Raw genomic sequence first — 14,555 nt, forward strand, 5'->3', positions numbered from 1 at the left:
CATGACCATATCACATTTCTGCCATTCTCCAAAAACCCTCTATCTATGAAACCAAGAAATCTCAGAAAACACCTTCCTGGGAAGGAAATGGCAATGGGACGAAAAGGTGGTAGAAAAGCACTGATGTTCAAACAGGCAGGTCTCATCTGGTAGAAGAGGCAGGAGATAAGGATTGAAGCAACAGGAGAGGATCAACCCCACTACAGAGATGCTGGATCATGGAAAGGTGAGACGGGGAAGCTGAAGGTGTGTAGCAGATCCCAATCTAGCAAAAGGCCCAAGCAGAGAGGATTGTGGCACAGGGAGAGATGGGGTGTGAGAAACCAGCAGGTCAAGAGACAGCCAAAAGGCCTCTGGAAGGGCTCTAATCACAGACAAGGATAAGACCTCAACAAGATACCTGCAGCCATCGAGGAAAGAGGGAGGATGTAGCACATGGTGCTGGAGGTGGACACAGAAGGGTGACTGCCTGCCTGTGCACTTCAGGGTTTCTCTGGCTCAGCCTTGGGTTTTATCACGAAAGACAGGCAGGAGTTAGGGCTGCTAAGCTGAAACTAATGACTAATTAGTATGAGTTAAATAGTTAATTAGAAATTAGCTAAGTAGCTGCAGGGGGTCAGAAGCAATGCCAGCACAGTGCCTACGGGAACCACATGAGCTGAGCAAGGGTGATGCCAGTGCCACGGGACAGCCTGAGCCTTGTCCATCCAGGCAGGAGAAGGAGGAGCTCTGCTCGCAGCTCAGCAGGGCTGAAGCATCACCATCCCTCAGCTCTTGCCCCTTTTCCCTATTTCAACGAGATGCCTGTGCAAGTTCCATCACTGCACTTCTCCGTAGATCAGTATGACCTGGCCCAAGAGCCTGCAGGGTCAGTACCCCTAATCCCTGGGAAGAGAAGGAAGCAGTGCACGGAAGCTGAGACACCTACAAACTGCATTGCTGAGACATTCAATCTGAAGAGATGCATCTTCAGCCAAGAAACTGTGACTCATGATTTAATTTTTCCAGGACATAAGATTTTGAAGTGATTCATTTGGTCAGAAAAAAACAGTCCTACCATTTTTCATTTTGGGGTAACGTTAATTTCATACCGGTTTTACCAATTTCCAGTTAGCACAATAAAATCAATCTCCAGGTGATACTCTTACAGCACCAAGACTTTGAAGCTCCCTTTTCTGTAACTAAAGTAATTATTGCTTTTGAAAATGAACTTAATACTCTAACTCTTTCTTTAAGAAGCTTTTACAGATTCAATCATCTTCAGCAGTGCAATTAAAGCAAAGCCAGCATGTTTATTTTGTTTGCAGAGAAGAAACTGATTGAAACCATATTTATAGTCTTGGAGCAGAGTCAAAGCCCTGCTGAACTATTAGCCAAGTGTGCAGATTATTAATTGCCATAAAAGCCACTTACAATATGCATTTGGTATCCGTATTGTTAAAGTGTCCACTCTGGTCAAAGTAAAATGGCTCAGCTGGATTTTCTCCTCCCCAGGGTGAGACTGGAAAGCATCTGATATGAATTTCAGCAAACTAAATACTTCCCCTCCTTACTGAAATTCCTATGCATATCAGACAATGAGTCTTAACCTCAAAAAAAGAGTTTAGGATCTGGATAATTAACTTGGAAATTCTCCTTCAGCTTAATTTAAAAGCAAAATAAAAAAAAAAAAAAACGGGAAAAGATGGTCTTTAATTTTAAAGGGATTTTTCATATTAAGCTTTGGTCTAAGTGCCCTTTCCTAGAGATGATCTAAATTCATTTCTCATCAGAGAGGAAACTGCACCTCTATTGAGTAGATGTCATTGACAGATACCAAATTAACAAACTGAAGCCTTATATTTTCAACATAAATCTAAAAGATTCAGTTCTTCGCAAAGAAAATATACAGAGAGCAGCTGCCAGAGCCGTAGCCTTAGCAACCACACCTGCTTCATACTCACGTCGGCTTTCATACATGCTCCTGGACTGGGCCCAGATTTTGAACGGATCTGGCTTTTTCTGCCCAGAACTGTCCGGTTGATCTGCAGCCGGCGCCTCCGCGGCGGTGTAGTCCGGCAGCACCTGCGTGCTGTGAACGGGGGAAGCGGTGTGCCCGCTGCGGTGGCTGGAGACGCTATGCTGAGAACTGTTTTGGCTGTCTTTCCTTTCAAGTGGTTGCTATAAGGAAGAAAGCAAGTGGAAAGAGAGAGAACAGACGGTTATTGGTCTTTGAGTGGGTGTTTTCCATCAATTTTTCTCCCTTCTTTGATCAGGGTTTCTGCATGCACATAAGTAAGTATATAAATCACAGTTTTGCTGCCACCGGTTAATGCTGGGTACAGTTAAACTCCCCGATGACAGATTTTGATAGGCAGACTGACAGAAAGAGATATGCAAAACAAAGTCATTTATCATAAAAAAATATGCAGTTCTCCATCTCACATAAAACAAATCTAAATCTCATTATAGGTTACTAGTTTCAGCGCACTTCTTTTTTCTTACATTAAGGCAGAAAAACTCAACAACCTTCTACTCAGGTAACATTAGGATCTAACTTGAGCCTGCAAGAAAAAGGAAAAACTACCAAATTTCACTGCGAAAACTTAAACAGTCCCTCTGAAACAGATGCAAGCACAGCCCTTACTATGAAAGATCACTTTTCCTCTGCAGCTCTTGCAACCCCCACATCACAAGTGGGTGGACAACAGAGTACCACTCTCATGTCTCTGCTTCCCAGAGCATCCACAGGATTACAGCAGACCTTCACAAATGTGAAAATGTCTATTTGCAGTTTGATTTCCTTGTTTTAATTGAGCATATTAAAACAGGAAAAAATACGTCCGCCTAAATTCAAGGCTTATTCAAAAGCATTATGTCAAGAGCTCTGTCTGCTCAATATTTAGCTAAGCAGGGTACATAATTCTTAACTCAAATTCACAACGGCGTGCTCAAATGAAGCACAAGTCACATTTGCATTGCCAGGATTCGTACTACTCAATATGCAGCAAAATCCTCCCTCAACAAGAGCTCCCCAAACTGTACAGCAAATGCTTTTTAATGCTCTTTTGAGATGACCTTGGGTTGGCATCAAGGTCGAGTCCAATCTCCCACCTGGTCCGGCACAGGGAACTGGCACGTTCCCGGGGACGCTGTGACGCAGAGGGCGGCTGGAAAAATAGCATCCTACAGGTTGTTTTTACAACATCCACAATTTCCTGGCTAAAAGGGGTCAGCGGCTCGGACCAAGAAACCTCAGGCAAAAATGTAAAGCCTCCTGCTGGCAGGGGGTACCCGAAAACACTGCAACAGGAGTCTCTGCTTTCAGGGACTTCTCCATAGCAAACCAAGCAGGGGCTGGGAGAAAAGCCAGCGGCAAACACCGAGCAGACGAGCACAGGGGGCTGAGGCGCACGCAGCTCTGGGGACCCCCTCCTTTACTCTGAACGCAAAACCCCAGGCAGCCAATGCTCCATCACAGCAGGGCTGAATTAATTACAGAGGAGAAAGTTACCATACAAAAGTGCCCTCTTTCTGAGACTTAACAAGAATTTTTCTTTTTTTTTTTTTTTTAAGGTGCACGTATTTTTAGGTTCACACAAGAAAAACCAGCTCCAACAGCCCGAATGACTTCGACCTCTCAGCCTTACATTCGAGTTGTTGATCCACTACCAGCATTTTTTTAAATGGTATCTCGATCGACTAGAATGTGAAATTGCCTTTGTCCTTTAAAGCAATTTTGAACAAAGCATACGTGCTGTGATTACTCATCTGCAGACTTTCATATACAAATATCTGAACCAATTTCAAACATTTTTAGCTTTTTAAGTGGTAAAAGAAGCTAAGTCACAAGCAGCCCTTCAGTTTTTAAATGAAGCAGTTTTAAAACATCTATGCTGTGGATAATCACTCCTTTGTAACTTATAAAAAAAAAGAAAAACCACTTTACAACTCTGAGTCCAGCCATCTGGATTGTTTTGTTTGTTTGGCCAAACTACTAAAATAACTACAAGCATCCTGTGAAACTTCAGGCCAATCTCACTGGAAATAGCTGGTTTACAGAAGTTGGAGTACAGGGACTAAAATGTGAAGCTTTATTCAGCCCTTGGGGAAATGTTGAGAACTCTCTGAAAACTTTCTGGTTTAAAAAGAAACAAAGTTTGAACTTTAAAAAGTGTTCTCACTTTATGATATGAAAGGTCTAAATATTGAACAGACTATGAATTCTGTTTTGTATTTGGGTTGCAAATGGAAGTGTCAGCATATCTCAAGCAAAACCACCTCTAATTAAACTAGAGTTGCAATTGCAAATACACAGACATTTTGCAAGAAACAGGGGAACACTTCTGCTGAGGGACAGTTGTTTTTCCAAACAATAACTCCTTTAAAAAACCTGAAACATCTCTACTTAGGAGTTGAAGAGAGGGGCAGAGAAAGGGAACACAATCATGGAAAACATGAATATATGTAATTAAATTAATTCAAGACAATATTAATTGACTTTCACATCACCAGATGAGGCCAAAAAAGTTTGGGGCCAAACTTTTACATGTGCTGTAGCACCTTCAGCAGTTCATCATCATCAGGACTTGCAGGGGTCTGACGGCCCTGCTCTCCATGGAGCTCTGCAATGGGGACTGCCCAGATGGAGCAGTTTGGGCCTCGGTGCAAAGGTGGAGCTTTCCCAAGCAGTCTGAGCTGATGATACGCCAATGAAAGGATGGCTTCTCTATCTCCTACCTCGTTTCTAGCTCTGGGACCCGTCCTCCTGGGTCTGGGTCTGGGTCTGGGTCTGACTGCCCGGCTCACTCACCTCACATGGGCAGGAAAGCAGCTAAATCAGGGCCAGATGAGCACGGGGCTGTTTGGTGACAGACTGCTGCAGAGCGGGTGGTTCAGACCTCACCCTGAGATGCTGATCATGTTTTTTAGTGACAAGTAAAGCAGATCAGCTGAATCGTGTTGACTTCTAACAGTAGCTACAAGAGCATAGGGCACCGAACTACCCGCCAGCAAGAGCACTGCTGACCCTCCAGAGTCTACGGTCTTCTCCAGAGCTGTGGATAAGCATAAATAGCTTGCCAGAAAGACTTGAACAAAAGTGGCTAGAAATCAAGACTACGATGACTACCTTGAGTCCGTTTAGGCAGATTGCACACTTAAATACAGGTAATAGGGAAAAAACAGTCACCTTGGCACCGTATTACAGCCATGACAAAATAAATCGGTGGAAAACTGGAGCTTCTCGTGCCCCACCCAAGCCCCAGGTCTGAGATGCATGGCCTGTGCCAGCTTCCCTGTGCCCTTGCTGAAACTTCACAGTGCTCATCCTGCAAAACATAAGATGAAGAAAACGTACTATTGGGAAGGAAGTCTCTTCTAGCTGCCTTTTCCCCACTAGTTGAGGTTAATAGGAATGTCAGCGTGCCTCAGATTTCCAGGTGCAGCTGTGGGGGCAATTGCTGCAGAAGAGGGGGCAGCAGCGGTCACGGTTTGGGCATACATCAGCCTTCCAGGATTTCTTCCCTCTACTGTGCAATCCCATTTTCAGCCACAGGCACTCCATTTGCTGACCTGAAAGGCAGCTTCTCCCTCAGCAGAGAGGCTGAGTGAGCCCACGCTGAGCACTACATCGTCCTCCGATTATGGGAAGAGAAGAAAACAGCAAAGGTGACGCGAGCTAGGGAGCTTGAAGCTGTTGTGCTTCAAAAGGAGACAGGAGGAAAACTGCTTACAAAAGTCTCCAAGTGCCTGGAAAATGCTACAGATACCCACATAGCAGAGACCAGTTTGTCATTCATGATGGATGAAAGAGTAATTAAATGTTACTTTGTACAGTGACTGCTAAAACAACTGAGGCCCATGACATGGCTGAGAGGTGGCTGCAGGCAGAGAGGGGACGCTAATTATTAGCAGCAGTTGTGTATGTCTGTGTCAGGCAGAGAGAAACCCGCAGCAGAAGAGGCGACGGAGGCAGGGAGCATGTCCTGCGGCACGAACGGACACCAAAGCTTTTTGGCAGGGGATTCTCCAGGCATTAAACTGCAACAGAGAAGAGTTGCTGTGGTTTCCTCCCACTGCATTTCAAGGTGGAGGCTGGGGAAATGGTCTCTGAATGAAGAGGGATGTGTTGTACAAACACTCGTGCTATGGAACCTACTTCTCCTCCTGACAAGGACAGGACATCAGCAGAGCCCCAGGTGCTGCCTATCCACCTGAAATACGGGGCTAGCCTCTTGTCAGGGACAGGCTGTGCACAGGAATTGCATTTCTGGCCACAGTTCAGCTATGCTGACAGCGTATTTATTTACACCCAAAAGAAAAATTAGATTTTTGGAAGAGTTTAGCAATTCCTTCCTCTTGCACTGATCCTGTCTTCTGATGATGTAGCTGCAGATTTTGTGCTCTAGAGCATTTTGGAGAAGCTGGTCCTGGCAGCGATAGGAAACTGAGCTGCAAATGGGAATCTTTGCCCCCTTGTGGAGTACTTTGATGCAAGCAACACGGGAGGAAAAAAAAAAAGAAAAAAAAAGTTTGTTTTCATGCATATTATACCTGGATAATTGCAGGGGAAATTGCTATATTAGAGAACTTGCACACTGAAAATGTATATTCCTAGATGGTCAATACAAAAATATTATCCATTTTAATCTGAAGAAGAATCAATGGGAAACTGAAAACAAGCAACACAGAGAGCTGCTGTGAGCATATCCTTGGTGGGGGGAAAAGGGGAAGAAAGGACTTGGAAGTGCCCAGTCCCACGTATGGCTGCAAAATTTTTTTTTTTTCACTCTTCCATCAAGGTTGAAAACTCTTCTTAAAAACTGAGAAAAAGAGCAAAGCTCATCAGAAGATACACACAGGCTGAAAAATACAGCCCAGGAAAACTGAGCTCAAGGCAGAAAAACATTCCCAGATGGTGTCACAGCCCCAGACCTAACAAACCTCTCCAAGGGCCTAAAACACCTCCTCCCAGCCGGGAGGTATCCAACAGCCTAAAGTCGGCCTTTCAGGAATACGGGATTGGAGCTGATAGCTAAAAATAGGGCTTGTTTGAGAAAGAGACAGCCATTGGCAGGAAGTTGGGTGTGTGTCCAGGCTCTGGGAAAGGATACGAGGCAAGAAGAGAGGGCTCGTCACTGTGCTGAGTGAAGCAGAAGAGGATGGAGACCTGAGCTCGTGTTTTCCCCAATGCAGCAGAAGAAACAAAAAAGGAGCACAAGTTAAGTTTGGGCCAACTGCTCCTGTCCTGGATGTACGCTGTCGTTTAACTGCAGCTAATCTATTAATCAAGGAATGCTGGAAAACATTGCCTCTGCGTTGGGCAAAGGGAGCGGGGAAAACACGAGCTCAGGTCTCCATCCTCTTCTGCCCAAGCCCCATAGCCAGCCCTGCGGCACTGGGGACAGCCTGCGGGCGCACAGCTCCGCCGGCAGCACCCACATTCACCCAATGGCTGCAAGTGCAGCAAACCATCCCTGGGAAATGCCGGGGCAGGGCGCAGGGAGACGGCATCCCCGCCAGGATAGCCCCTGCCAGGACAAGAGCAAGTGGGAATCTTCAGGGCCAAGAAGGCCGGGATCCCCTCACCTCACAGCCAAGCACCAGCCCTGGTTTAGTTAAATCAAGGAAGAAAAGTGTTAAGCAATACCACTGCTTCTACGCTTTTGACCATCACCTTGGACACACAAGCTCTGGTGTTGGTGTAAATCCATCACAGACTGCCCCAGGACAGTTTCCTTCTCTGCATACGGCTGCCCCCAGGCACTTTGCTCCAGGTTTCCCTGCTCAATCTGTGCACGTCACCGATGCCTGGGAATGAAGGAGCGGCTGTGCTGGCTCCGACGGGCTCTGCTCTGCCCCTCCGAGGAGCGGTCGGTCATTAAAACCGCACAATGCAGCGGTGTAAAACATCGCTGCTAATTGCTGATGCAAATGATCCGGTGTGCAGGCAGGGGGAATAGGAGGCTCTGGTTTTTGTGAATCCTGCGCTTTAGAGGCAACAGCACCGCCTAGGGCCATAGTAACAATTACTGGAGGGATCCTAAAGCAACATGAGAGGGGTCTGGGAGACGCATGCAAGGGAATGGGACTGCTTTCCCAGGGCTGACCGGCTCCTCAAAGCAAATAGTAGGGAGAAATCTGCTGTTGCAGGGCTGCACTTGTTTGCAAGCAGTCTCTTTGTTCACCGAAGCAGGATTATCCCGACATGGATTTAGATGCTGCTCAGATTTTCACGGTGCATCACTGCCGACCAGAGAGGTGTCTGACACAGCAGGATCCCCCTCTACCTGATGCTGAATGTGCGTGTGGCAAAGCGGGAGCCTCCACGCTTTGAACAGACTGAGACTCATTGATCGGGGCTGGTTTAATGACAGGAGTCGGAGTCTGGATCAAGTGCAGCCGCTCCTGCTCCGACTGGGAAAAAAAGTGCAGGCAGAGAAAAGAAACGTGCCAGACGCGTCCGTATTTTACACACTTGCTTCTGTTTTACCGAAGGCTGAAATAATTTCAGCGTATGACAGAAGTGAGCGCGCAGGGTCTGACGTGCCTGTGATCTGCGAGGGAGCACACCCCACATTTCTGCCTCACATTAATGCGAGCTGACAATGGTAGAGGCCTGGCCTCACGTGACTTTAATCAGCGCTGCCCTAAGCCATCAGAATCACATTAATTATTTCAGGGCTTTCTTTTTGGATGAACAGAGAACTCGTATTAAAAGCAGGAGCCTTCTGCTCAGCCCCTTCATAAACCTCTTGCCCAGGTTTGCAGCGAGGCAGGCTGCGCCCAGCTGCAGCTTTTGGCACCCGTGGGGGACTGTTGGTGAAGTTTCGCACCGTCTTACAACACGGCAAAGACCTCACTTGCTCTGCTTCCCCAAAGCTACCGGGAGAGAATTCTCTTTTTTCCTTTCCCTCTCAACAGATAACTGGAAACTTTAAGGCTTTAAGTATTCCATTTCCTTTAAAAATAAACCATTTCTCTTTGTTGCATACAAATAGCACATTGATTTCTTCCACAATATCGTGTATAGAGCTTTAATGATACTTTAGATCACAGCTTCCATGCTATTAGCTAACATGTCATCCAGGTAACAGCTTTACGTGGAAATACGATCAGAAGGGACAAGTAAATGCTGTCCTGTTGGGTTTTTTTAAAAAATAAGAAATCTCACACCTGCAGCACACCCCTGCTCGGTATGAAAACGCCTCCAGAGCAGCACTCGGACGGCTAACCGTATTCCCCGGGAACCATAATCATGCTCCGTTCATGCTTTGTCTCTCTCAACAAGGTGCATGCTCGCCGTTCTGTTAATAATTCAGCCGAGGGTACTCAAGAAAACTCAGGGAGTTAATGGAAAAGGTTGGTGCCTATGAGCACCCGACAGGAATTGCTATCTGGCAAGAAGGTGGAGCCTCCCATCTTTCCAAAAGGAAACAATAGCTTTTTTTTTTTTTTTTTGGTAAGTTAAACGACAGAGAAGCTCATCTGTTGGGGAAGAGGATCTGTAAACCTGAGGCTTTATTTGCAAACAAGTCCCTCTTCTGTACTGCATTCCTCTTTCATCTCCGCATGCAGCAGGAGCCGTGCAAGGTAATCATGGTTGCAACAGAAAGACAACTTAAAACAATCAAGACCCACAAAGAAAACAAACCGAACTCATGCCTTTCTCCTTCAAAGCAGACAAACAGACAAAAATAGTAGCTGAAAAGTGCTTACCGACTTTGGGCTCTTCTTTGGGACCGGCAGTCCTGAAAAATGGCAACAAGGGAAAAATAAACATTAGCATCTAAACGTTACCTTCCCTTAAAGAAAAATCCCTAGGTGTATCATCCGAACGTAGCCATCTGCAGAGTTATGTCAGCTTTCGGTCTCGCATCGGAGTTACCAGTCTGTTCATATCGAATCAAAGCACAGGGAGCGGGAGAGCGAGCGAGAGACGGGAGCGGGGAAGAGGGAGCGGGGGGAGAGCTCTATCTGCATTAGCTATGCTGACTTGTGCTGCAGCAGCCGGGAGGCTGGGAGAGAAACCCACAGCCCTCAGCGGTCGCCGAAACCCGGCGCTTGGGCAGAATCTCAAATGCTCCCCTGGATTACGGGAGACTTAGCTGACAATTAAGCCGAGGCTATTTCCTTTTGACGCGAGCGGCTCGGCGATTTTATCGGACCAATCGCGGCGGCGCAGGGGAAACAGGTTGATTTTTTAAAAAGTATTTCTCTAGAAATCAATTTTTGAAAGGAAAACGCGGATTGGCTTGAGCCGGGAGGTGGGGGCTGGGCAAAGGAAAACAAAAGCATGAGGAGGAATAAGCTTTTATCCCTAAAAATGTGAGTGTTATTGAGAAAACACGCGTTTTCCTTCCTGTTCATCCTAAGTGTAAATCTTTGAAGCCAGAGATTTTATCTGTTAGTTACAATTTCAGAGACCTGAGGCTTGAAAAGAGCACCGCAAATGTCCTGACCCTTGGGGGGGATGCTAGGGAGCTTGGAGAAGGGGGGCTTACACAGGTTGCAGTCGATGCAAAGGGAGAAACAACTGGGAGGGCACCAGAGAAGGGTTTTTCAAGGGCAATTTTGCATTTTGGAGCAGCCTGTTACCCGCTCTGTGATGAGCAAGAGAACTCAAGTGGGATTTCTGTTGACTACTTCTGCATACAGCTCAATTCCCAGCAGCAAAGGAGACGCTTGGCCAGGGGATTTACCTACAACGCAGGCAAAGCTCTTTCCTGGGCATTTTGCAAATCACTTTTCCTCCACTGTTGCAGGAGAGGGAACTCCCCATATTTTGCTCTTTGTGGCACTCCAGAAAACAAACGTAAACCAAACCAGAAGATTACACTCCACATTAAGTGCTCAGTAATTCAGATGTCTGAAATCTGCTTTTGTCTTTAGGAGGTGATTTATGTGGCATTTATGCCGCATTATGTTTTCTACTTTATGTATTTTGTTTGTGCTAAAACCCATGCCCTCGTCTAACTTTTACACAGAGAATAAAATAAGTGATGCAAGTGAATTACAAATCTGTCTAGGAAGAAGCTCATTTTAAGGTAATTTGGGAGATGTTAGCTCTGAATAGGGAAGATCCGCAATTAAAAATGATAAACAGAGCTCACTTTGCTGCCTGCTCACAGACTGGGATGCAAACTGTAATGAGTATTTTAAATGAAATATTTGCAGCTTTTGAGGAATACCTGTGCTCTGCACGTCACTCATGCACTCCCAGCCGATAGCTGATACCCCTCCAGGCACCCATTGATCGAGGGACAATGAAACATCAAAACTGTTTGAACTAAACAATCAAGACTGCAGCTTCATTTCTGCTGACGGTGACTGCGTTTGTATAATCCACTTGAAGAGAAAAGCACTAATAATGTTCATGGCAAGTCACATTTTTAACAGGCATCATTTATCACAGAGATAAACACACAGATAGAGATTCTCCCTCTCTCTCTCTCTCCTTCCACATGCATGCACACACGTTTACTCTCCCTTTCCAAGGGATGCTCTTTCCTATTAAATCAATAGGTAGAACAGATCCTCGTGCACGCAGGCACGCACCCTTAACGGACCAACATGAGCCAGAAAAGGTATTACAGCAATTTAAATGTTCCACGCAAAAAATAAAGCTGAGATGCAGCTGGGCTGTTGGTTCAAATTGTACCAGAATTCAATTTATTGCATCACAAGCATTAAACGTTAAAATTTACCAAGTATGATCTACTGAACAAACCCTTCCTTCAAAGTATGTCATTAATTTTGGCTGTTCCAATCCAAAAAAGATGGAAAAGGGTTGAAAAATAATGGAAAACACATCAAGGCCATTGTTTGGCGGGTCCTTCAGAGGCTGATGAATCTTACAGTGTCACTGCTCTGTGCCAGACTTTGCTGCAGAACAAGCAGTAATTGACTTTTTACTAAAATAAGCGACTGCAGAACACGTTAACAAATGTTGGTAGTTTTTCATGGGACAAGCTTCTAGTCAGGGGAATAACCTGTCTGTACATTTTCCTGTAAAAATGTTATTTATTCATCTAATTAGGGTCTCATTGTAAAACTCCAGTTCTTGACGCAGCAGGCCAAATGAGCAAATAATAGGTATAATATGTAGTTTTCATGCTCAGATGATGGAATGGATACAGCATTTAACAGCCATGAACACGAAGCGCTTGAATAACCCCCAAATCCTGGGAGCATCACTAGCAAGAAAACGCTGAGCTTTACCAAAAAGCTTCTGGCAAAACCAACTGCCCACGCCTATGAGTTTGGGATGGTGACAACTAGGAATTACAACATTCACCTTTTGATTACATTAACCACGTCCCATCAGTGCTCAGGCCACTGCTCATGCCATGTCTCCCTTGGTATGCTCATCCTCCCAGCTGCCCCGTTCTCTCCCGAAGCCTCACTGAAAGTTTGTCAGAGGTAAATGCGCCAAGCGTGGACTTAACACCCAGTTTTCATCTCTTTGGCATTGTCCAGTTTTTTAGTGGTCAGAGTAATGGCATTCACAAGCCTGGCTAAGAGAAGCCCTCAAATCTGATAATGGAATAACAACAGTTTATATCAACACTGTTTGCAATATAATCCCTCTCTGATGTAATGCCTATGGACATCTCTCACTAGTACTTGAAATGCATCTTCTGATTTTGGGGGGTTTTGGAGGTGCAGATTAGGGACGGTGGAAGAGTCACGCAACCGAACGGGACTGTTGTCATCACAGAGTTAACAGTGTTTTAAAACAAACGAGCACATCTGGTAAACAATGTCAATATGACCTAAAACCCCTTGAATGGGCTCATTGTAGCTACTTACTAAATGTGCCTGGAATTAAATTAATTAGAAAGCACAAATTACTCCCCTCTAAATAACAATGTAATAAAGCAACTGTTTAATGAAAAATATCAGTGATCAGTGAGCAATCCGCAAGCACAAAAAAAGGGATTGTAATCAAACTAAATTCACAGACTCGTCAGCAAGGCAAGAAAGGCTTCATACAAGGTTAGTCAAAAATGACTCAGATGCAGGGATATAAATTAAACTAATTATCACAGAGATTATTACATTTATCTTAACAAAAACCTCTCTCTTTTCTCCCCAGTACTCCCTAAAGCTCTGTGTACAGCTGGCTGCATCCATCTGCTCAACTACGTTTTGTAACATAGGGGAAAAAATGGAAATCATTAAGCAAGTTTTGTACCATGACTTCAGCACTCTTAATGCCATTACCCATCAGGAGCAGTGTTTCTGTTGCGTGACACTGTATTGTGTTGTGAGTGATGCAGTTCATGAAGTAAGGCCACAACCCAGGTTATTTCATATTATTTGGCACGTGTTAATTTTGTAGTCTTGTGTGGCAAAACTTTTGGAGCTGGGAAGCTGTAAGTTCCCTGACTCTACCTACGATGAGTTAATGGAATAACCCATGGGACAAAACCATGACCCCAAGTATCGCTGTTTCTAACATGCAGTGGTCCTCAATTTTTACAGGAACATCTTCTCAACTCTTTTGTCTTTATGTGACCAAAGTAACATGGGAAGAGCATGACACATGGCAAATTCTGTTTTGCTAAGCGTATACAGAATGCAATGTGTGACTACAAATCCATACCATAGCCTGGACCTGACTCTGGTGTGAGCTCAGAAGGCCACAAGTGCTCAAAAACTACCTAGAAGGACACCGGACACATCACGCCCTGTTCTACAGCCCTGTGTTTTAGACATAGCGGATCAAAATGATCAAAACTTGAATCATAAGGAAGACCTGTCTCTAGGCACCGCAGGAGTCATCCAGTCAACCCATCCAAACAGCTTGGTTATGTGAAGGCCAGTTGGTGTGAACGCTTCTCCCTCCACCACAAAAAAAAAAAAAAAAAAAGTATATATTTACATGGGATTTCAACTGAAGTTGGAACAATTCAGTACCGGTTTGCAAAATCCACCCACAGGACAACAGTGCTTGAAATTGCTAAGAGCCAGTCTAGAAGCCAGATGTACCACCTTATTTATTGCTTACGTCTGTGGCTACTGCTCAACGTTTTTCAGTTTCGGGGTGTTCTTGCACATGAAAGGAAAGAACGACTGTGTCTAGATCTTTACTTCTCATGATTGCTTAACACTTCCAACCAGGACACCCTGTGGACCATCCATACCCAACAGCAAAAAAAAGCCATAGGTGAGCCTAGGTGAAAAGGTTACCCATTTGCTTTCGCCATCACGTGGTCTGCAGCCCAGAATGCACAACAGCTGAAAATTAGCAGGAGATGAATAAAAACACAAGAAAAGAAATATTTCAGACTGTGTCACAAGGTTAGCATTTACAGAGAAAATGTTCCTGCCTGGAAAAAAATAAAAATAACAAGCTTTCTAAATAGTGCTGCTTACACTGTGCCGAATAAAAACCAAAGGCTGTATCAAAGAAAAGAGACACTTCGAAAGATAAGGGGTAAAGTACTGGAGAGTCAGGGGGTACACAACCATATACCGGCCACTGCACATTGATCGCTGCTTTCTGTGTGAAAAACAAGGAACTCTAAATAATTAACGTTAATGGCCATTAGTGCCGTCAGGGGACAGGG

General features: G+C 45.0%; 1 protein-coding gene across 27 annotated transcripts in view; it reads right to left on the minus strand.

Moving 5' to 3' along the window:
* Nucleotides 1-14,555, minus strand: part of MAGI1 (membrane associated guanylate kinase, WW and PDZ domain containing 1) — a 359,795-nt gene that overhangs the window by 29,563 nt on the left and 315,677 nt on the right. For all 27 annotated transcript variants that reach the window (XM_087743432.1, XM_087743431.1, XM_087743416.1 and 24 more), the window contains 2 exons: nt 9,700-9,731; nt 1,944-2,160 (listed from right to left, as the gene is read on the minus strand). In XM_087743432.1, coding sequence (XP_087599558.1) covers nt 1,944-2,160; nt 9,700-9,731 — 249 coding nt within the window. The remainder of the gene's footprint in view (nt 1-1,943; nt 2,161-9,699; nt 9,732-14,555) is intronic.

The sequence above is a fragment of the Nipponia nippon genome, unplaced genomic scaffold (assembly GCF_047370975.1).
Source record: "Nipponia nippon isolate SJK-2023a ecotype South Korea unplaced genomic scaffold, ASM4737097v1 scaffold_9, whole genome shotgun sequence".
NCBI lineage: Eukaryota > Metazoa > Chordata > Aves > Pelecaniformes > Threskiornithidae > Nipponia > Nipponia nippon.